The sequence below is a fragment of the Fundulus heteroclitus genome, chromosome 14, assembly GCF_011125445.2.
Source record: "Fundulus heteroclitus isolate FHET01 chromosome 14, MU-UCD_Fhet_4.1, whole genome shotgun sequence".
In the NCBI taxonomy this organism is placed as follows: Eukaryota; Metazoa; Chordata; class Actinopteri; order Cyprinodontiformes; family Fundulidae; genus Fundulus; species Fundulus heteroclitus.
In genome coordinates this window covers 24554820-24576854 of record NC_046374.1, presented here as the reverse complement: position 1 = coordinate 24576854, position 22035 = coordinate 24554820, and the positions used below count along the sequence as shown (strand labels likewise).

Sequence of the window (22035 nt, the reverse complement as noted above, 5' to 3'; positions counted from 1 at the left end):
AAACACAGTCTGCAGCAGATCTAAATGTACTCTCATGCAATGTCACATTTTTAAGGAACTGGAACAAACTAAAAAAAACAAAAAAAAAAAAAAGAACAAGTTACTAACAGGGATTTCAGTGTTTTCACTATTCAGGTTGTGTTTGTCTTTAAAATGTCCGTGTTTACGTATGAAACAGACTCCGGATCAGAGCCAACAGGAAGCTGAGAAGATGATTGACTGACCTGAGAGAGTGTGAGACTACACAGAACGGCACTGTTTTAATTTTTACCTATATGGTACAAAAAGGAGTTATAGTACAAATATGAGCGCGTCGCCTGGTCCTTTAGTCGCCCCTGATCGTTGAAAGAGACGTAAAAACTGTTATTTTTGAGCTGAGGAAAAAAAAATTAATCAGCAAGCCTCACTTCATAAACCCTTTCATAATCAGTCAGCCATGAATTTTTTTTTACGATATCGTCTCTGACCTGTTTCACATTTCAGCCTCCAGGTTCACATTTTTACAACAGCCGTCAAAACCAAAACTTGATGGAGCCTCTTGAAACAAACAGCGAAAAAAAACACTTAAAACGTACCAACTTAAGGCCCTTATTGTGATGCTGGAGGGAGAAATCCTCATTTCCTTTATTCAACCCCTGGTGCACGCAAATGTAGGACTAGACGTAAAACTAAAGAGCTACCGTAGGGGGGAAAAGCAAAAATAAAATACCCTAAAACAAATTTATGCAGCGACAATATTACGCAGATGTGCAGAATAACTTTGCTTGACGTTTACTGCACGGCTAAATTAACTTTAAAATTTCATGCAGCTGCAGGTTTGGCATATTTCTGCTGGTTAATAAAAAACATTGCAAAACAAAAATCTGAGCTGTTGTCAGACCCACATTTTATTTAAATTTTACTTAAATTTTCCTTTCTTTTCATGCAAGAAAACTAATACCTTGAAAAAAAAAATGTAACACTGAGGTACAGAGAAGGAATGACGCTTAGCTTTCATGTACAAAACCGTTATTAATCTTCTGAAGGTGATATTGGTAAAATCAATATGATTTGCTCAAAAAAAAAAAAAAAAAAAAAAAACATAAGGGGAGTTTTTTTTTTTTTTTAAAGGTAGCAATAGATCAGCTCAGCATTCACTCATCGTGAATATAAACGTCACGTTAATCGTGGCCTCTTTAGTGATTTATTTCAGCAGTTACTTTCTTCCAGGGTGGATTGATTATACAGCAAATGATTTTCAAGTATTTGATGCACAAGTTTAAATTTATAAATACTGACTAACTATTTACGTGCACGTTTAATACGCATTGGTTAGACGCCACCCTGCAGCAAGCTGCACCTCGACCACACGCTTCGTCTAGCCGCCAGCGAGCTCCTGGTGTAATCCTGGGATAAGGGCTATTTGCCAAACATGGAACAATAGATGGAACAATAAAGGAGGACAATCTACTTTTTTTTTTTTTTTTTTACTTAAACCCAAACCAACAGCTAGATGGTGCAAACTCAGGGGAAAAAGAAGGTGTTCCAACACAACAATGACCAGAAACACGCGACTAAACCTGGGTAGGCGGGGTTAAAGCAGCACCAGCATAAAGCTTCTGGAAAGACAACAGTCCTCAAACCTGCTGAAATGTTTCAAGTCATCCCTAATTACTTAGGATTTAAACTACCCACTAGTTCTGATAACATGAGCAGCTGTAGAAAAACAACCAGAGTTATCATCCCAGGAGCTTCGCTAATTCCCTAAACAAAGCAGGCGACTGAGGCGCAGATTGTAGGCGAGTATCTAGTTAAAGTTGCTCTCTGGGCGGATTAGCCGTCACGCCCTGCACCCCTTTCTTGTTCTTAAAAGCCATCGCGGTTTAACGTTGTATAATCGATCCACCCTGGCAAAAAGAACGCAAAAAAACATCTCGTGCTCACGGTGAGTGCGTGTGGCGCCAACACTGATATCTGGACCTCTGAGAAACGAGGCGAGCGGGACTGAGGTCTTCTTCTTGGGTGACTAAAGAGAAGAGCGCGACCGCTTGGCTTCAGTGGACGAGTATCGGAAAGCATTAAAAGAGAGGAAAGGAACTAGCAAAGCTACTTTCTGGATTAAAAACGGCACTACAAGAAAAAAAAAATAAAGGGCTAAAGCAGCTTCTATGCGACTATAAAAACAGGGAATGATCTGGTTGTTTTTTTTTCCAGGTCCATAACTAAAGACACTGATGAAAGCAATCCTGTGACTTGTGTCCATAACGCAAAGAGAAAAATCTAGAAGCTGAAACCGGTCCAATCCTACCCTCGTTCAGATTCTACGCCTACCGTCGTGAGTCAGGGCATGATTTAAAGCTTTACAGCTGACTACAGCTTTATTTAAAAAAAGAGCTCTTCAGACACCAGCACCAGTAATGGGTCTTGAGCCACAGTTCAGGAATGAAAGTATGTCGTCACTCCGCGGCACGACGAGGAGACGGAGGAGTCGCCTTGACGTCTGACTGAGAAGAACTAAGAGGAACGAGTGGATGGAGGTGGAGAAACTGGGTGCAGGTCAATAAGTTGGAGAAGGGGAAAAAGCTGCTTGATGTCGTTGCAGCACTGAACAAAACACGCACAAAACACAATCCTGAAAAAAAAAAAAAAAAGAAAGAAAGCACCTCGAGCCAGGAAATCGTTTCCCGCGGCTCTCCGAGGCCGTTCAAGCCCAAAAACGCTCCGTCATTTCCACACACACAGCTTCTGAAAGTTGCCGGCTTTTAACCGAGAGCGGGGTGGGGTGGGGGTGGGGGGTGGAGGGATTAGTGGCAGCAGCCGCCACAGTGGCCGCCGCCGTGGGTGTGGCCCGCCGAGGCCTCGCCGTGTTTGGTCCGCCTGCTGAGGATCTCGTAGGAGCAGTCGTCGCCGCAGCAGCCCGACATGCTCGGCGAGGTCTCGTCGATCTCGAACCTGGAGGGAGAGGAGCTGGGTGAGCGAGCGGCACAGGCTCTGACAGAGAGAAGACTTTACCCACATCTAAAAATAAGTAAAATGCTCTTAAAAGTTGTGTTTTTGTCCTAGATTTGAGCAGGTAAATAAGATTATCTGCCAATGGAGTGAGTATTTTGACCCCTAAAGTAAGATAATTAGACTAACTGCACTTGAAATAAGATGAAGGAGATGAGTTGTTCCTATTTTAAGTGCAAAAGTCTCGTTCCATTGGCAGATCATCTTATTTACCCTCTCAGATCAAGGACAGATTTACTCATTTTAAGAAAATATTACTTATTTTTAGTTCCATTTTTGCAGTGCAGAGCTCTGCTCTTACAGCAACGCTGTCAGCGCTTCCAGCTTAATAAACATAAAATTAGAAATAGTAGCGTACGATTTTTTTTAAAAGTAGATCAAAGGACAAAACGACTGCATCTTAGAGCCATTTTCTTTATACAAACTAAAATTGAAAACCACATGTTCACATAAACTATATAAATAGAGACTCCTTACTGTGTGGGGAGAAAAAAAAAGAGAAGTGTTTCTTAGACTTAGAGACTTAGACTACTTTGTAATTTTGTATGCACAGAGTGTGTACTGAACGTAATTTCGTTGCATACAGCTTGTAAATTGCAGTAAAAGTTAAATTACAGTTTTAGGTGCAGCAGTGATTTAAAAGTAAACAATTTAAATGTAGACAATGCAGGTGAAGTCACAGTGTACAGGTGAGTTTTTTTTTTTTTTTTTTAGAAAAACCATTTGTCTGTGCAGAATTGATTGTGCAAAGGGTATTTGTGCAAGAATGCATTTAAAGACTAAGAGTTCGGTAGCATTTATAATGCTAGGTGGAGATTCAATGATGCAAAATGTGCAAATATGCAAATGTTTGTGCGGAGTTTATGGGTTGTAGTTCAGCAGTTCAACAGTCTGATGGCAGCAGGGAAAAAGCTTTTGCAGAACCTGGTGGACCAGATTCTGCAAAAGCTGATTTATAATTAAAAAAAGCTACACCTGTAAATGTATTTCAAGCCAAAACCTAAAACTAGGTGCTTCCACAGGTTTCATAACAAAAAAAAAAGAAAAAAAAAAGGAAGTAAAATGAGTTAAGGTATCAGGAGGAGAACCGTGGACCTCCAGATGCCTGAAGGGGCCACGTTCCTCTGGTCAGGTGACTACAGGCAGGGGAACATGCTGCCATCGCACCGATCAGAAGAGAGACGGGCTCTGTGTCACAGAGGCGCATCGGTGTTGGTGTGAAACGTGACAAGAGGGAGAAACCGTTACTGCCCAAGTACATTTGAAGACTAATCTGCCTTTTATACCGTAAAAAGACATTTTACAATCCTCAAATGGACTCCAAGGCAAAGATCTTCATTTTTGGCGACACGTCCGGTGTAGGTACCAGATCGGCTCGGGCGCTTCCCGATGACGTCATCATATGGCAAATCCACTCAAACAAACTACATTATGCCCGCGGTCTCCATTTGTTATAAATCAATTTTATTTTGTTAATTTATGGTTATTTTCCAGTAACTTAATCTAGGCATGAAAACTTTTAATATCATTTTGGAATGCTTCTGTGGTAGTCTGACAATTTAAATGGTAATTTTGCCGGATCAAAGTTACATCTTAAGAGAAATTTCCTTCCTCCAATTTTTTTTTTTAAAGTTTTGAAGGGAAAATAAACCATAAACTCTTAATTTTTAATAAAAGCCTGCAGCCATTTTAACTTTATCACGGCATTCATCACTTTAAAATCAATAGCGTTTATTCCCCCTTTTTCTACTGATATTACTATGTCGTTCTTTCTGATCACGTGTTTTTTATTATTCCAGATGAAATTGTGATGAATTTGATTATTTTTTTATTGTAGTATTTGGTATATTTAAGATATATGCTGGATAAATTAATCTGGCTATCCCTTCCGTTTTTGTTAACAATATTCTTTCAAAAATTGAGCAAATTGGCAAATATTTGTTGATTTTTTTTTGTAAAATGGCTTGAATATTTGTTCTGTCATTTTCAGTGTGGTCCTTGTTAATCATTATACCTAAATATTTTACCTAATTTTTATCAATTAAAGTGGGTTGATTATTTTTGAATTGCTAAGATTTCACATTTTTCTATGTTCATCTTTAAGCCTGAAGCTTTTGAGAAAAAAGAAACCGCTAAATTAACAAAATTAAATTGATTTGTTACAAATGCAGACTGCGGGCTCTATGTAGTTTGTTTGAGTGGCGTTGCCATAATGTGACGTCATCAGAAGGCGCAGGACCCCGAGCCGATCTGGTACCTACAACGGTGGACTGATGGATTAAAATTACCATCGTCAGGTTTAGAAGAATCCGGGGAAAAGCTGTTCAAATCATTTAATAATGTTTTTTTTTTTTAATAATAAAATCTACTTTATGCTGATATGAAGGGCACTAATCAACTAAATCTGGAGCAGATCCGGCCAGTGGAGGCGCTCAGGGGCCCTGCTGGCTTTATAAGTGAAAGAAGCTGTTTTTGAGTCTACTCGTTTTTATTATTTACCATTTACCTGAGGAAATGGGTCAAAATGGGTCAATGGTGGAAGTTCCCACCCCTGCTGTATTGATGTGATGAACAGAAAGTGTTCTATAAGAGTAGACGTTACATCTTTTTAACATTTTAAAAGGACAGAGCTGCTGCACTCACTGTAGAGCTTCTCTGAAGAACTGGTAAGCTCCGTGGTTGTGTTTGAAGACCGTCAACATCACTTTCTTCATCTGTGTGCTGGAAGGAAACGAGAGGAGAGGCGGTTAGGAGGCGCTGGTCGACCGTTCAATTCCACCACATTGTAAAAAGCAGACATTCAACTCGTATTTTTAAACGCATATATACTTTTCTTTCCACTTTGCAGATGTGCACTACTTTGTTTTGCCCCAAGCTACCTTAAATAAATACACTAAATTCCTACTTTATTGTTATTACGCTGCTTGATCTGTCCAGCGTCCTTGAGTGCAGGGTTCACACACCTTGCGAACATCAAATTCAAGGACCTTTCAAGGACTTTCCAGGACCAATTTCCTCAAATTCAAGGACCACACGTGGCGGCATTTACCTACTGTGACCGCTGAATAGGTTATCATATTTTAATACAATGCAAATTCAATAAAAGACTAAACGGCGTAGAAGTTGTTGGGTCAGAAGTAATGCAAGAAAGTGGACTAAATTTATAGCCTACATTGATATTGATCATATTCTTAGCTTACATTTATATCCACAGTACATAGCTATGCATTACATATTAGATGTACATTAGCCTACCGCTTCATGGAATTTCAATGGAAAAAAGTGCAGCATTGAGATGTTCAGAATTATATCAATTTGTTTCACTTACTTTCATCTTTGATTAAGCTAGTTTTTGACTTTGACTCTGAAAAGTCTCTAATTATAGCGACAAAGTCGCTGAGTTGGCAACACTGCGTGAATGTAACCTATTGGACGCACGTAGGCCTGAACCGTAGCCTACCAACTAACGAAGAAGAGTCAACGTACTTTTGCAAATTAAAAGTCTGTGGAATCAACATAATTTTAAAAGATCGTGTGGTAGTAAAATAATGAGACATGAGTCATCATCCGTGTGAACTTTCAACCCCACAAAAAAATTCAAGGTGTTTTTTTGGCTGTTTTCAATAACTTTCAAGGGCCTTGAATTTATTTTTTCAGATTCACAAACTTTCAAGGATTTCAAGGACCCGTGGGAACCCTGTGAGTGCTTTGAAAGGCAGTTTTAAATAAATGTATTTTTACTCGTATTACCATTATTATAAGGTTTGTGGTTGTAATGCGACCCAGCTATGGAGAAGACGTAAATGCTTTTTTGCCGGTGGCTGCATGAACTACACATGCTTTGTGCCGGTCACCTGTTAGCGATGAGCTGCAGGATCTGGATGAGAAACTTGCCGAGTCCTTTCCTCCTCACTTTGCTCTCCAGCTGCACCTCGTAGCTGCAGGGTCCAGAAACACCAGAGCGGGTCAAACAAAAAAATAAAATAAAAACCACAACATAAACTGGCTTCAGGGTTTGTTTTTCCTGGGGTGCAGAGCGAACCTACCAGTATAAAACCTCCTCCCCGCACTCCACGTCAAACCGGAAGTGGGAGAAGGCCAGGGGGGTGGAGTCGGCGTCGCGGGCCAGCAGGTACCACGCCCTCTCGTCGTTCATCTCCTCTCGCTTTTCCCTCTCCTTCCACCCCCACTCGCTCTGCTCGTATCTGCAGCGACAGCAGAGGGGAAGCCGCTCTGAAACGGCACAAACTGCACACAGGCTGCTTAGACTTTACACTGCAATAAGTCAAATTTTCTTAAAATGAGTGCATTTGTCCTTGATTTGAGCAGACAAATAATGGAATAAGATTTTTTTTTGCACTTAATATAGGAACAACTCATCTCCGTCATCTTATTTCAAGTGCAGTTTATCAAATTATCTTATTTTAGGGGTCAAAAATACTCATTGCATTGGCAGATGATCTTATTTGCCTGCTCAAATCAAGGACAAATACACTAATTTTAAGAAAATTTGACTTATTTTTAGAGTTGTTTTTGCAGTGTACGACCGTCTTGGTGGAACGGAAGCAGATTTTTTTTAAAAAAGCTCTGCCAAAGTGAGAGAAAACAAACACAGCGAAGCAATCGATGCGGCGTCTGCTGCCAGCGGGACCAAACCAAGGACTCCTTACAGTGTCTGCATGTTGGCTCTGGTGAGTTCGAAGGCCCACTCCACGGCCAGCGGGTTGAGGGAGGTCACTCTCTTGCACTCTATCTGCAGGTTCAACCTGAACGAGACCAGAGCAAAACGTCACCATGGAGCATTCACCAGTCCCAGAAAAGCTGCATGGAAACTTGTAGCGGGGAGGCGTACCCATTTCTGTCGTACTTTTTGAAGGCGGGGAAGGCAGCCAGAGGGTCGTCAAGCTGTGAGGAGGGACAAAATCATCATTACGGCGCAGAAAAGCTTATAAAAGCGACTAATGCACAGCCAAACGTCAAAACTTCGATGATCAGGATCAAACTGAACGCGCCGCTTGTTCATATGAAGACAACGGTCTGATGTTGATCGCGGTTAGCAGGCAAACACGTGAGGGGATTTCCTACATTTCTGCATGCGCAGGGTTTATTATGAGGTGGCGCAGATACTTTGAATTTACTTCAGTGTGTTACTTTTCTCCAATCCCGTCAGAAAACTAAATTATGGATACAAGCGCAGATATATCCTACGTCCCCTGCCAAGACTTGTAAATGTTTCTTGGCAAGTTGCAAGACGATAAATGCTTTGACCCTACGGTGATAACCAGGGCTGGGCAATAGATCCATTTAATTCACTCTGGGGTTTTCTTTTTTTCTTTTTTTTTAAATCAGGGTTTTGTGGCGTTTGCGCTGGCGTGTCGTTTTCGCTGCTTCTCTGGATGCATCCCTGCAGCGTAGCGCAGCTTGAAGGGGGCTGTCCGTCAGGCTAGCGCTAGCTAGCGTTAGCTTTAATGTAGGGCTGTTAAAATAACGCGTTAATTTCGATTAATTATTTAAAAAAAAAAAAAACGGATTAAAAAAAATAACACAAATTAATCAATGTCGTATAGCAGTGGATTTCAATCGGTGAGGCGCGCCTCCCTTGGGGGGGGGGGCGCCAAAGAGTCACAGGGGAGTCGCGAGAAGACAGAGAAAAAGAAAGTAAAGACAGAAGAAGACAGCACTGCTGCTCAGCTCTGTGAAACTATATGTAGCGATATTTTTGCCTTCTGTCTGAGTGCGCAGGAACAAATGAAGCACGCAGTGAGACAACTCTCAACGATCAAAACTGGTCTGGCGCGCGCTCATCCTTCTTTCCTCGCTCACAGTTCCATCTCTGCTCGCGCGCACCTGCTCATTCCACGCTCAACAACAGCTGTGCACTCGCTCGGCTGTTTCTCCGGCAAAAATTATACGCGATTCATTTAGATTAATTAATTACAGAGTATGTAATTAATTAGATTAATTTTTTAAATCGATTGACAGCCCTACTTTAATGTTGTTCGGGAGCTTTATAGCTGCGCTGATGCACGTTCAAGAGCTTTTTTTTTGGCTTCTCTATGCTCTCAAACACCCGTGTCGTACTGACTGCTGCGCTCTAATTTCTGCGTAACTTTGACAACTTTCAGCATAACGGTCCACTACGCTGGAATGCGCTGGCGGGAACAATGAGATTTAACCCAAATGCCTCACAGCCACATTTTTTTTTTTTTTTAAAACAGCTGCAGATAAATATGAGAAACAGCTGAACGATAACCTACTGCAAAACACAAAACCATAATTAGAACTTAACATAGACTGTCTCGATATATACAATATACCGTAATTGTTGGACTATAAGGCGCACTTAAAATTTTCTCAAAATGTATGGTGCGCCTTATATGTGATTAAAGTTGTGCTGATTGGCTGATTTTATGTGGTACAATGCGCTAAAATATGTTAAAACGTGTAAGCTCGACTTCAGTTAGCAATGAAGCCGCTCTGCTCAATGGAAAATCAGAGCAACAAGGTACAGTGTGTCACTACCTGATAGGACCCCTGAGCTGTCTACAAGACTGCCTGACTGTAATGTCTAAACTAGTGTTAGCAAAAATAAACCTAGTAAGTTAATTCACTATTTTGGCCTTGCGTTAGAAACAGGGCAGTGTTGTCCAACTACAGACAGATAACTCTCCCTCTCAGGTAGTATGCGTGTACGCGGAGCGGCGGAGTGATATTACGCACTTTGGAACAATATTTAGTGTGCCTTATGGTCTGAAAAATACGGTAGTCATATCTCTTAAAAGAAATCTTGATATATTGCGATATATACGAACCTGCACAGATATGCCAGCGGGCGTTGTTTTAAACCTGAGTGAGCATAGGGGGGCGGTGTACCGCAAAGCTAAAACCTATGTCAACCAATCAGAATCCTTCACAACAACCCAAGGACCCTCCATATAGGGAGGGCGTAAAAACGGCCGACCTCGAAGCCCTCTTTCTCCGTTGCACCTCAACGTATTGAGAGCAGCTGGGCTGGTAAAAACAAACGAGCAAAAACGTAAAAATCAGCAACCCCATCGTTTGTCGTAGACTGTGATACGCGGGACCCTAAAACTCAATTTTGTCATACACAAAACACGCACAAGGGCTAAAAAAAAACAAGCGTTTTCATCAACTCTCCACATTGTCGGGAGCTTTCAGAAATAATAACCTTTGGTCGCGTAAAGACGAGTTTTTATGTGCACGAGAACGTGTTTGTTTTCCCAGCTATTCGGGCTACGTGTGGACAAGGCCTGCGGGGAAACTAAAAATCCACAAAGCACAACGCTGGACACGGATTTCAGAAAATAACACCTTTTTCTAACTTCTTGAAGAATTTGTGATCTTAACCGGAGCGTTAACAAGTATTAATAACCTGACAGTTATCGCCAGGAGGTAAGTGCGACTACATATACGTTTTTGGTCTTGTCGCAGCACTATTGCCAGAGAATTAACAAGCACAGATGGAAGTGGTTTAAAAAAAATAATAAAAGCACCGGTGACTAGGGCTAAACGATTTTGGCAAAAAATCTAATTGAGATTTTTTATGTTAGTATTGAGATTTAATGCGATCCCCCCCCCCCCCAGTTTAATTTATCATGTGTTTTTAAACATATACAAACAACAAATCATTTTGTTTCCTCGCCGTGTGGATTAGTTGCTAAAAGACCCACAGCGTCTAAACTCAGAGCAGTAATGCGTTCTGCCTACGATATAGTTCAACCAAAATTGCAATTTTGACTTTTCTATGCATTAACCACAAGCAACAAAAATGGCCTCTAGATAAAGATGTTTGTAAACAAGAACTATTTTAAATATGAACTTTTAATGTTTCTATTGATCAGAATATTATTCAAGAGAACGCTTTTAATTTAATTGGACATCAATCCTTGTTAAACATAAAGTCCAACCAACCAACAAGTCTATGTATTAAACTGATTGACCAGTACTTAATGCTATGTATGATTATATAAACGCTAAAACAAGTAATAAAATTAGATTATCTCACTGCTGCAACTGTCTTCCCTTCCATGTTGAGGCAATCCCACTTTAAACATTTTACCGACACCTAAAGGACGCGTCTGATTCACTATTTGTTACATAGCCAAAAATTGAAGACCTCTGCGATTTGAAAATTGTGTTGTTTTTTTAAAATCGCGATTATATTGAAAATGCGATTAATTGTGCAGTCCTACCGGTGACCACTTTCTGTTACCTTTCAGATTCAGATCTGCGAAACCACCAAAGCTCTGCAGCTAATGATCACCAGAGACAGAGAGCTAGAGGGATCTAGACAGCTCTGCTATTTATTTATCAATCTGAGACCTCCAGCAATCAGATCGATGGTAGGAAACTCCTAAGGAACAGTCGGATGATGAATCTCTGTAAGGGTCACAATACGTCCACAGGGAGCTTGTTGACGAAGCATTTGCTCTTCAGTGACTGGATGATGGGCACAGATTGCTCAAATTCAACCCAACCTGCGCCAATTAATGACGCTGATTAATTATGTATAGGGAGGCATATGATGCTGCCGCGAGCTTCTGCTGTCATGTGCATATTAATTATAGATATCCTGAGCTCTATTTATTTATTTATTTTTTTTTTTACATAACGTGGAATGGTGACCTTTACCGTAAGCTGCAAAACGGCTTTAAGTGCCGTGTGCGATCTAATCCAGTCTCACCGGAGGAACTGGTCTATGACCCGCGCATGTAAAACCGAAGGGTTTTAGTTTATTTTTGCCGTCAGCGAGTAGTTAACCGCTTCCTGTGCTGAGGGCAGCTACCTCAAGCGTTAAAGAAATGATTCCTGGATCAATGTGTGCTTCTGTGCTTTCTGTGTCTCTGCTCTGTCTTCTGTAACCCCCAGTGGGTCGAGGCAGATGACCGTTCACACTGAGCCTGGTTCTGGTTCTGCTGGAGGGTTTTCCTTCCTGTTAAAGGGGAGTTTTCCTCTCCACTGTCTCTTCATGCTTGCTCAGTATGAGGGATTGCTGCAAAGCCATGGACAATGCAGACGACTCTCCCTGTGGCTCTACACTCTTTCAGGAGTGAATGCTGCTTGTCAAGATTTGATGGACTCTACTGGGTTTCCTTAAATAGAAAACTTTTTGACCAATCTGTATGATTTGATTGAATTTTACTTTTTAAACCGCCTTGAGATGACGTGTGTTGTGAATTGCCGCTAAATAAATAAATAAATAAAGTTTAACTGCATTGAATCTCCCACCAATTTACCTTATTGGCTGCGTCCACCTTTGCACACACAGCGTCCATCGCTGCCCTCTCCTCCAGACGCCGGGCCTTCTTCTCCTTCGCTTTGTTGGATTTCCTCTGAAACACAGGAGACGCAACGAAATGAGGACTGACCTTATAACAGAAGAGAACACCCACAGCATGATGCTGCCACCACCATGCATGATAGTGATAGCTGAGTGTCAATAGGTTTCTGTAACAATGTTTGATGCCTTTATTTTGGATCCAAGAAGATCCAGATGCCCAGAAAAGCAGAAGAACGTTCCAGTTTAAACCTTTTTAAATCAGTTTATGGGTTCTCTGCCCAATATATTGTTATTTTCCCATGATCTGTTTCTTCTTCCAAAATCTATTTTCCTGTTGTTGTTTTTTTAACAAATTTAGTTAGATGCTGAAGCATTATAATTCAGAATAAGACTAAAAAAGGCCCCAAAAAAACAAAAGTTTACCATAAAACCAAAGTAATCAATAAGTTAAGCACAATGTCCAGTTAAGATGGTTCAAATCAAAGATAAAGAATGTAAATTAAATATAAAATCACTCTAGAAAAATTGATTATTTAGAAATGTATATAACAGGACAAGGAACAACATCCAGAAACTCCAACATTTTGCCTGTTTTCTTTCTTCTCCATACTTATTCAGACGTGGAAAATGATTAAAACTCTGACTTTTCAAGATGTGAAAGTAACATCTTTTTTTTTGTCTATCACATGAAATCCAACTTAAAACACTACGAAGCCTGTTGTGACGTGAAGATTTACGCTTTAGGAGAAAACTGTAACTCTAATCCAGTCTAGTTACTGAGTTGAACCTGAATTCACGCAATTCAAGATATTGATCCCCGCAGGGAAATCATTTTATCCAACGAATCGCGAGATAAGAAAAACAAATATTGACAAGGCAGACCTAAAAAAAAAAAATTTATAAAGAAAGAACTAAGGTAAGGAGAAAAGATTAACTAGATTGACAGTGTTAGCCACGACGGCTGTTCTGACCCGAGTCAATTAGTTGAGGACGAGGAGTCATTTCTCCATTACTACAAAACCTGTTTGCATTCATCACAAATTCAGAATTATCCCGAAAACTTCACCAAAAGATACAAATGTTGGAAGACTGAATGTGCGCTTTGTTTTATCCAGTCGTAAAAGTTACCAGCCGCCCCTGGTGACTGGATTAGGCACATGATGACCGTTTGATTAAATTATTCAGCTACGGCAACACTGCCGGAAGCCTGAACGCACTAAAGATTCGCCATTGTGCATTAAAGTCACAGGAGCTCTTTTCCAGACTCAAACTTTGAGGTTGTCTCTCCCTTTTAAACCACAACTAGAAAAGTTCAGCATATGTTTATATCTGATATTTCTATAGAGCCTAAACCCTAAATATGGAACTAGAGACTGGGAAAATAAATAAAAAGGACCAATGGGCGACATGCAGGACCATACATAGCATCTCGATACCTTTTGGGCTGAATCCCGATATACGATATTTATCTCGATATGTTTTTTTAATTTTGCTAAGTAATCTGAAAAAAGGAATTTCTGAATCAAAGCTTTATCCCAAATGTCTCTCAGACATTTTTTTAACAAACAGCTGTGGATAAATATGAGAAACGGCTGAAAGATAATCAACTGGAATATACATAAAAGTATAATTATAACGCAACATAGACCATTTCAATACAAACAGATATAGTCTCATCTTATGTGAGATGTATTCATTTAAAAATTTTAGTCTTTACTTTTAGAGCCATATAAATAAAGTTTACTTACTTTACATATAGCTCTTAAAAAAAATCTCGATATTTTTTAAATCTCGATATATTGCCCAGCGCTAGGGCTGGACAATAATTAAATAACAATATATATTGATCGATAAACGTATATTAATGATAGAAAAAAAAGTTCAATAGAATAACAGTTTTCCTTCCTTTTGCATTCTAGCCTATCATGTAGGTTAATATTACAGTCATTACATCCTCCCAACCAATCACAACGCAGACCCAGGAACGATGTCACCAAGCTCCGCCCCCTTCAAAGAGTTCAAAGACCACTCGTTCCTTTGTTTCTTTTTTAAATATTTGCAATTTTGATAAAAAAAAAAAAGTTGGTTGAATAAAAGAATTGAGTTTGAATTCAGTGTTCTTTATTCCAAAATAAGACATTAAGCAACTGCATAAAATGGCCAGGGCTGCACTTAAAATATATGTTTTGAATTTGTTGATAATCATCGATATCGATATTTCTATTTTATCGATATGCTTTTTTCCCTATATCGTCCAGCCCTAGTGGGCAGATAAAGATAGATTGATGAACAGACAATTGGACGGACAAGAATGGATCCGTAGAATGAGAGAGATGAATTTATGGATTATTGGATAGACAAATAGAAAATTGCTGGACAGGCTGATAGATAGTTGGTGAGTGGTTAGACCGATAGGTGAATGGATGGATGAATAAATAGATGATGGAAGGACAGTTTAACTGACTTATGGGCAAATACCCCGATGGACTGATTGATTTATGAACAGATGGATGCAACCTTTGGGAATTGAAGATGAAAACAAACTCATCATTCTTAACACTATTCCAATAAATAAAATAAAACCACGCTTTCCCAGAACCTTAGAAACGTTTCCCAGCTATGTAAGATGTCACATTTAAAACAGTTGTACTCTTCATTGTGGTTTAATCCATCCATTTGTATTGGAAGAAAAACAGTTTATTGAGAAGAATGGCTGGTGAAAGGAATACGTATTGTGGATGATCTATATACAGATGGGGCGTTTATGTCTTTTTCAGATATCATGCTGAAATATAATATAAAAAAAGATAGTTTCTGGAAATATTTACAAATCAGAGACTGTATTATTAAAGACAATTTCATATGTAAGGATAATCCGATACAAGAATTTATGGGCCCAAGCAAAATCAAATATAATGCATCTATATTTTATAGATTATTCAATAGCATGCCTAGGGATGTGTGTAAAAGTCTTGGGATTGTCTGGCAAAGGGACCTTGATTGCATTTTTAGTGATGAAGAATGGTTGAAAATACTTTCAAATAATGGTAAATATATCAAAGAATCGAGAGGGAAATTTACGCATTATAAGATGATACATAGATTTTATTTCACCCCATCCAGGCTCCATAGAATGGGCCTGCTGGCCGATAATCTATGCTGGAAATGCAAAATGGAGTCAGGAACTTTTATACATGCGATATGGGAATGTATATGCATCTCCCCTTTCTGGAAAGCAGTATTACAACACATTGGAAGTTGGATAGGGGTGGGGATACCCATGTCACCAAGACTATGTTTACTGGGGAATCCAACAGTGATGCCTAATTTGTCTAAACACCAAAACACCGTGGTACAGGGGGAGACGGTCATGGCTGCCAGAATAATCCTCAGACTATGGAAATCTTCAACTGTTCCGAATGTTAAAAGCTGGTTGGGATTAATGTTGGAAATAGTGTCATATGAACAAATGCTGGCTAAGCTAAATGATGACATAGAAAACTTCAAGAAATCCTGGAACTACTTTCTTTCCTGCAATACTGGGACAAGTAAACTTCTTTGATGAACATCTGTTTTGAAAGTATTGTTTACTGTTAGCTACTGTTTACTGTGGATGTTTCTGCTAACATCGAGGTTACTTGTAAATGTCAATTTTCTGTGAAACTTATTGATTTGATATGCACTGGCCTTGTTGCTTTGGTTGTTTTTTGGGTTTTTTGTTTTGTTTTGTGAGGGGGTTTGGGGGGGTTACATACTTATGTTCTGAAAAATAATAAAAACTTTAATAAAATAAATAAAAAAAAAAAAACGTTTCCCAGCATCTGTCAGGAGAAAAAACATCCGTGCCCTGCTGGTGCAACAGCTCCTGCAAACCCATGAGCTCTCACTGCAACATGTGGATGAGGCGTTCACGGTCTGCATGGCGCGATGCTGCACCGCGATTCGCCAACAAACGAGCAAGGAAATCGGGTGAGAGGGGGGAAAAAAAGCCCCTCCGGTCCGGCTGCAGGCCTGAACAGACCCCGGAAGGAAGAATCATGAGTTGCACACACTTTAGCTGCAGGAGCATTAACTCTGTACCAAGCAGAGAGAGGGGGAGAAAACACGTGGATGGGTTTATTGGGACTGCGGGGAAAGTTGGGGGGAAAGGAGAGAGAAAGAAACACGTTCAAGCACGAATGCCTTTTAGAAAAACTCACAAGAAAGCTGGACTTTATTTATTTATTTGTTGGATTTTCAGCAGGTGGGGGTGAAGCCAACCCACTCGGGCCTTTTGTGGCTAACGCAGCCCGGCTAATAACATCACAACACACACGCACACACAAGCGCATAAATGTCAGAAATGTGACGGGAAATGACGCGATAATAACGGGGGAGACGGGCGAAGCATGCCCGGGCTAAAGCTACAATGCTAACCAGGCTGTCTGGATGAGGCCAAACACCTTTTAGCTCCATCCATCCATCCTTCCATCCATCTTCTCCTCCTCCTCCTCTCACCATCGCTCACATTTCTGGGTAACATTAAACAAAACAAACACAACTCACCCCCATTTTTTTTGTCTTGTCGCTCTCTGCCAGTGAAATACTCCTCTATTGTCCCGGTGCTGCTCGGTTTATTATTAGTACCGTGACTCCGACCGGAGGAAAAATTAAAAAAAAAAAAAGAAAAAGAAAAAAAGAGGGGGGAGCAGGTTAATGTGACACTGATAGATAACGTGCTAACGAAGCTAGCTAGAAACGACGCCGAGCGATGGAGGTTTGAGAGAAAAGCAACGGCCGGTCACCAAAACCCGACCAAAATATCAGGAAAAAGCTTTTATTTTCTAAGCAAGCGGTCGTGTTGGCGCCAACACGGCAAAGGTTGAATTCATTAGGGCCCCCTTCTTCTGGCCCCCCCGCCTCCTTCGCTTTCTTTCTTTCTCTCTTTCTTTCCCCCCCTTGTCTCTCTGGCGCGCCGCGTCCAACCGCGTTGCGTTCACGTGTTCCTCGGAACTCTCAAACGTCCAATGTTAAGCTGGCATTTTTAGTCAACTGTAGGGGGCGATCCCTTTAAGGGGGAAAAAAAACACATTCTGGTGTAATTCTGTAAAGTAATATAAGAACTAATGAGCCTTGAATTAATAAAAAAACACGATGTATGTATCCTCGTGATAAAGTAGTAACGTAAAACCTGTAGAAATGTAGGACCAACTGTATTTTCTTTTCTTTTTTTCCCATGATAATCACATGATCGTGAATTGTTCAGTGTAGATAACTTCGGCATACCAATTAATTTCGTACAGTTGATTAGCGCCCAAAGAAGTTCACAAATTTCAAAAGAAATGGGTTTGGCATCGGTGGGATTCGAACCCACGCCATCAAGGAGACCAACTGAACTTTATTTTTTTTTTCGTCTCTTGGATTTGATCGTGAATTGTTCAATGTGTATAACTTCGATATACTTTTACATACCTACACAATCGATTACCTGTTAGTGACCAAATTAATCGACGAACTTCGAAAGAAAATGTGTTCTGGCAGCGGTGGGATTCGAACCCACGCCCCCGAAGAGACTGGAGCCTTAATCCAGCGCCTTAGACCGCTCGGCCACGCTACCACATACACACATAGTAATAACACATACACACATAGTAATAACACATTAACTAACGTTTTATTACTGCTACTTACATGTAAGGACAGTGATAGTTTGTAGATTTGACTTATTATAATTATTTTTTTTGCAATTTCCTGTTTAGTAACGACTCTAATATTGTCTGGCCTGGAGAAAATTCTTATCCCCTGTACCATTTTCCCCATTGTGCCTGATGTAGGGCTTTGTCCAGCCATGTTTGTCACTGTTCAAGTTGTTTTAAAATGTTTTTTAATTACTAGCAGCCATTTTGCTGGTCTCCGTAATCTGCCTTGCACGAATGAAACGTCAATCCTGTCGTTCCCATTTTGACGAGCAGCTAAGGGAAATAGAGACGCCGTCTCAAGTCACGTTATATCCCAGGTAAACAGGAGGGAAGAATACAGCTGAATTATCCAGGCAACATTTATTGAAATAATAATAATAATAATAATAATTTCAGCCTAAACAGGATTCTAAGTACGCTCAGATCAAAAATAACCAGAGCAAAAACAAAGACCAGTTGTCAGATGATGATTTTATTTTTAAGGGGGAAGCAACATATGCAAAGTAAACTATGTAAAAAAAAACGAATTGCTCCCTAATCCGATACCTGGTAACTGGTAACGGCACCAATGGCTGCCATCAACCATTTGTAGGTCTTTTTCATTCCTGTGCAACCAGATCAGAAGGTTTTCAAGAGCGAACGGCCTGTTTATGGTCATGGCACAGCATCTTAAAAGGATTTAGGGCCAGACTTTGACCATGCCACTCCAAAACCTTCATGGTTTTTTATCTAACCAGAGAGTATTATGGTCCTGCTGTATGACCTCAGTGTGTCTGAGCTTAAGGTGACAAGCTAAAGGTCGCACGTTCCTCTTCTTCATCCAAAATTAATTCTACGTGAAGACCTGTACAACCTAATTGTTGTCCAGGCCGTTAGAAAGCAAAGCCACCCCAGATCATCATACTACCACCACCGTGTTTCACCACGCATCATTGGACACACACCTTCTTACGAGTCCATTTAACATTTTCCCCAAGGTCTTGTGGATCACCACGATGTGAGACTGCCCCTAAAAACCTGTTAGCGAATACTTGTTAAAGCACCAGAATTCATGCAGTTTGAAGACCACATTATTGATTAAACTTTAAAGGATGAAAAAAAGATTTTATATATGAAAATAAGGTGTTAAAATAATATGTTTGTATTCCTTTTCTGTCACTTGTATTTGTATTGTTTTGAACCGACACACATGTTTTATAATTTACACATGGCTGTGAAACAAAAAAGTTAATCTTATAAGCTGTTACTGTTATAGAGTAGAAAACAACTAATGTAGAAAACATCAGTGACTGGGCTAATATAATAAACTATAATTAAAATTGAATTAAAAACATGTGGTTAGATAGCCAATGATTCCTTTGAATCGTCTTAGTACTGAAAAGTGTTTTATAAATAAAGATGCCTTGCCTAAACATTGACTTTATCAAGTCAGAAGAATCATTTTCTAGCTAATTTTCTCCAGATCCCTTGATTTAAAAAAAAAAAAACATTTCCTTTATTACCATCATAGCGGCAGAGTTGTTGTTTCCTGCTCAGTAAAATTATGAAGCCCACAGAATTAAAATTATTAAAGCTGCAATGTGCCATAATGACCACTAGATGGAGACAAAGAGGCACTGATGTGCCAAGTCCCACTTCAGTCTCAATCCATCAGTTTAGGCCTAGAATGAACGAATGAATCATTATTTATCAAAATTGGCTAAATACAGGAAGCACTTTTCAAAAACTGACCCAAAACCTTTTTTGATTGCTGAAAAAAGACACGTTTTATTTATTTATTAATTTATTTAATAAATAAAGTGTCTGGCCATCTTTTAATGAGGCAAAGTGCCAAACCCTTTTTAAGTTTTGGGTCTAAAAGGATTTACAAATCTCCTTTATACTGACTATTTTGTTTAATTAAAATATTGGAAGCCCATATTTTGCGGAGCAGGTCAAAACACAATTTGAAATCACGATATATTGTTTAGGTCATTTTATTTTAGTTTTTTTTTTTCTAAGGTTCTTTTGTCTTTTGTCTAAAGTAGCTACTTTTGACTTAACAATTTTGGCCCACGTGATGAAAATTTTGGACAACCTTGGCCTAGACAACAGATCAGGGGTGCCCAGCACTTTTTTAGCCTGGGAACTACTTATAAGACGACCAACTAAAAATTATCTACCTACAGTAAAAATACAAAACATAAATTTACTATTCTATATTATTATAATTTTATCCTGACTATTCAATATTCTGTAATCTCTTTTTTCCCATTTTCCACTATTAGGTTAAAGTATCTTTTAATTGACTTAGAATACATATTGGTGTGCCTTTCATAACTACATGAGCTCACATTGCAAAATACTACTCTGTGTATTTACCTTACCTTCCTCTGATGACCTGCACTGAATGACATCAGCCAAGGCTGGACAGTAGCTGCTGCTAGCCAATCTCAAGCACACTTCCAGGTGAACACCAGTCATGGTAGAGCAGCATTTGGACTTAATTATCTTCATGTGATTCGCATTAACAGGTGGAAACCAAATAATGCAGTCAGGGAGGTGGCACAGTTCCTTAATGTTGAAGGTATTTTCCCTTATTATAAGTTCCAGAGCTGTCCATGAGGCCTGGACTTCAGCTCAATGTCAGCTTGGAGAGTGAAAATGTCCTTCTAGACGCAGGACGAGTTCAGGTGAAAAGGCGTTGCAGTTTTTTTTAATGCAAGGGAATCCACCTGTGCATCCTCCCTAAAAGAGAGTAGCACATGAAAGTAGCAACTGGCTCCAGTAAAGCAAAGTCAAACTCAGTTCTCAATCTGCTCTGTGTACCTGTTGCTCAGGTATCTTTTCTCGCATCTCCAGCTCCGACGCAACATTCTGGAAGTTTGCCCAATCATGGCAACTTTGGGGATGATAGATGTTGCATTTTTCTTGTGAAAGCATCAACTGAGCTCATCATATTGATCACAGCTTTGTCTTTACCTTGCAGTTCCACATTAAGTTCGTTCATGTTGGTCAGATGGGTTTAAAAATAAAAAGGCATGTCTAGCAGCCACTGGTCATCATTTAAGTGTTTGGCTACAAGTAAAAACTCATTTGCAAGACTTTCCCTGAGCCATCTCACCCCAGCGCGCAGCAACAACTCTGAGTGGTCGCAGTCAGCCTTATCCACATGTGCGCGCAGCAGACGTCTTTGAGGAAATCCACCTCGAATACAACAGACATCCATTATGTCTGTCGTGTTGAGCATTTTAGCGCGTAACGCTGGTTGGTGTATTACGCAGTGGTAATTGAGGAAAGCGTCGTCCTCCCTGCGCTTAGCAATGGCACCATTGGAGCGGCCAGCCATGGCGGGCGCTCCCTGCGTGGTGATGGACGCGAGTTTGCGCACGAGTTTGGAGCTGAGTTTTTCTCACGAAAAGTTTTGAAAGACTGGAAAATGTCGTCTCCACGCGTTTGTACTTTCACGGGCAGTACTTTCAGCAGCTCCTCTCTGGCATTCATGTCAGAAAACACAATCGGAATAAAAAACGCACCACTGCTGGGCAGTGTCACTCAGACATATAAACAAAACGTAGACGCCTCATTGGCCGCTGATTTGCACGTCGACGTCACCGCATGTGGCCGAAAGTAGTGAACGTCTACGTTCCCTGTGTTTTTTTTTAAAGTATTTAGATAGATAGAAATAGAGATGATATAGATGGAGCTTACATATACTCGTAAAAAAAAAGATAGATAGATAGATAGATAGATAGATAGATAGATAGATAGATAGATAGATAGATAGATAGATAGATAGATAGATAGATAGATAGATAGATAGATAGATAGATAGATAGATAGATAGATAGATAGATAGATAGATAGATAGATAGATAGATAGATAGATATATTCATTGATAGAGACTGGCAGAACAGAGAGCTTAGGATCGATGTTTTTAGATATAGATCTGCATATATAGATTTTGAAGTATTATAAATAAATAGGTGTGTGTTTATATATATATATATATATATATATATATATATATATATATATATATATATATATATATACACACATATATATATTAGACAGAGAAATATATA

The 22035-nt window shown here is 39.7% G+C and overlaps 1 protein-coding gene and 1 non-coding gene across 2 annotated transcripts; both read right to left on the bottom strand.

Moving 5' to 3' along the window:
• Positions 1-441: 441 nt before the first annotated feature.
• On the bottom strand, positions 442-17247 carry naa40 (N-alpha-acetyltransferase 40, NatD catalytic subunit). Its single transcript, XM_012862663.3, has 8 exons — positions 16835-17247; positions 12246-12341; positions 7841-7893; positions 7659-7754; positions 7035-7193; positions 6843-6926; positions 5632-5709; positions 442-2931 (listed from the first exon to the last, which is right to left on the bottom strand). The coding sequence occupies exons 1-8, from the start codon at positions 16838-16840 to the stop codon at positions 2784-2786; spliced, it is 720 nt and encodes a 239-aa protein (XP_012718117.1). The 5' UTR covers positions 16841-17247; the 3' UTR covers positions 442-2783.
• A 556-nt stretch (positions 17248-17803) lies between these two features.
• trnal-aag lies at positions 17804-17885 on the bottom strand. The gene has a single exon. It is a non-coding gene; the product is annotated as a tRNA-Leu (tRNA).
• Between the last annotated feature and the right edge of the window lie 4150 nt (positions 17886-22035).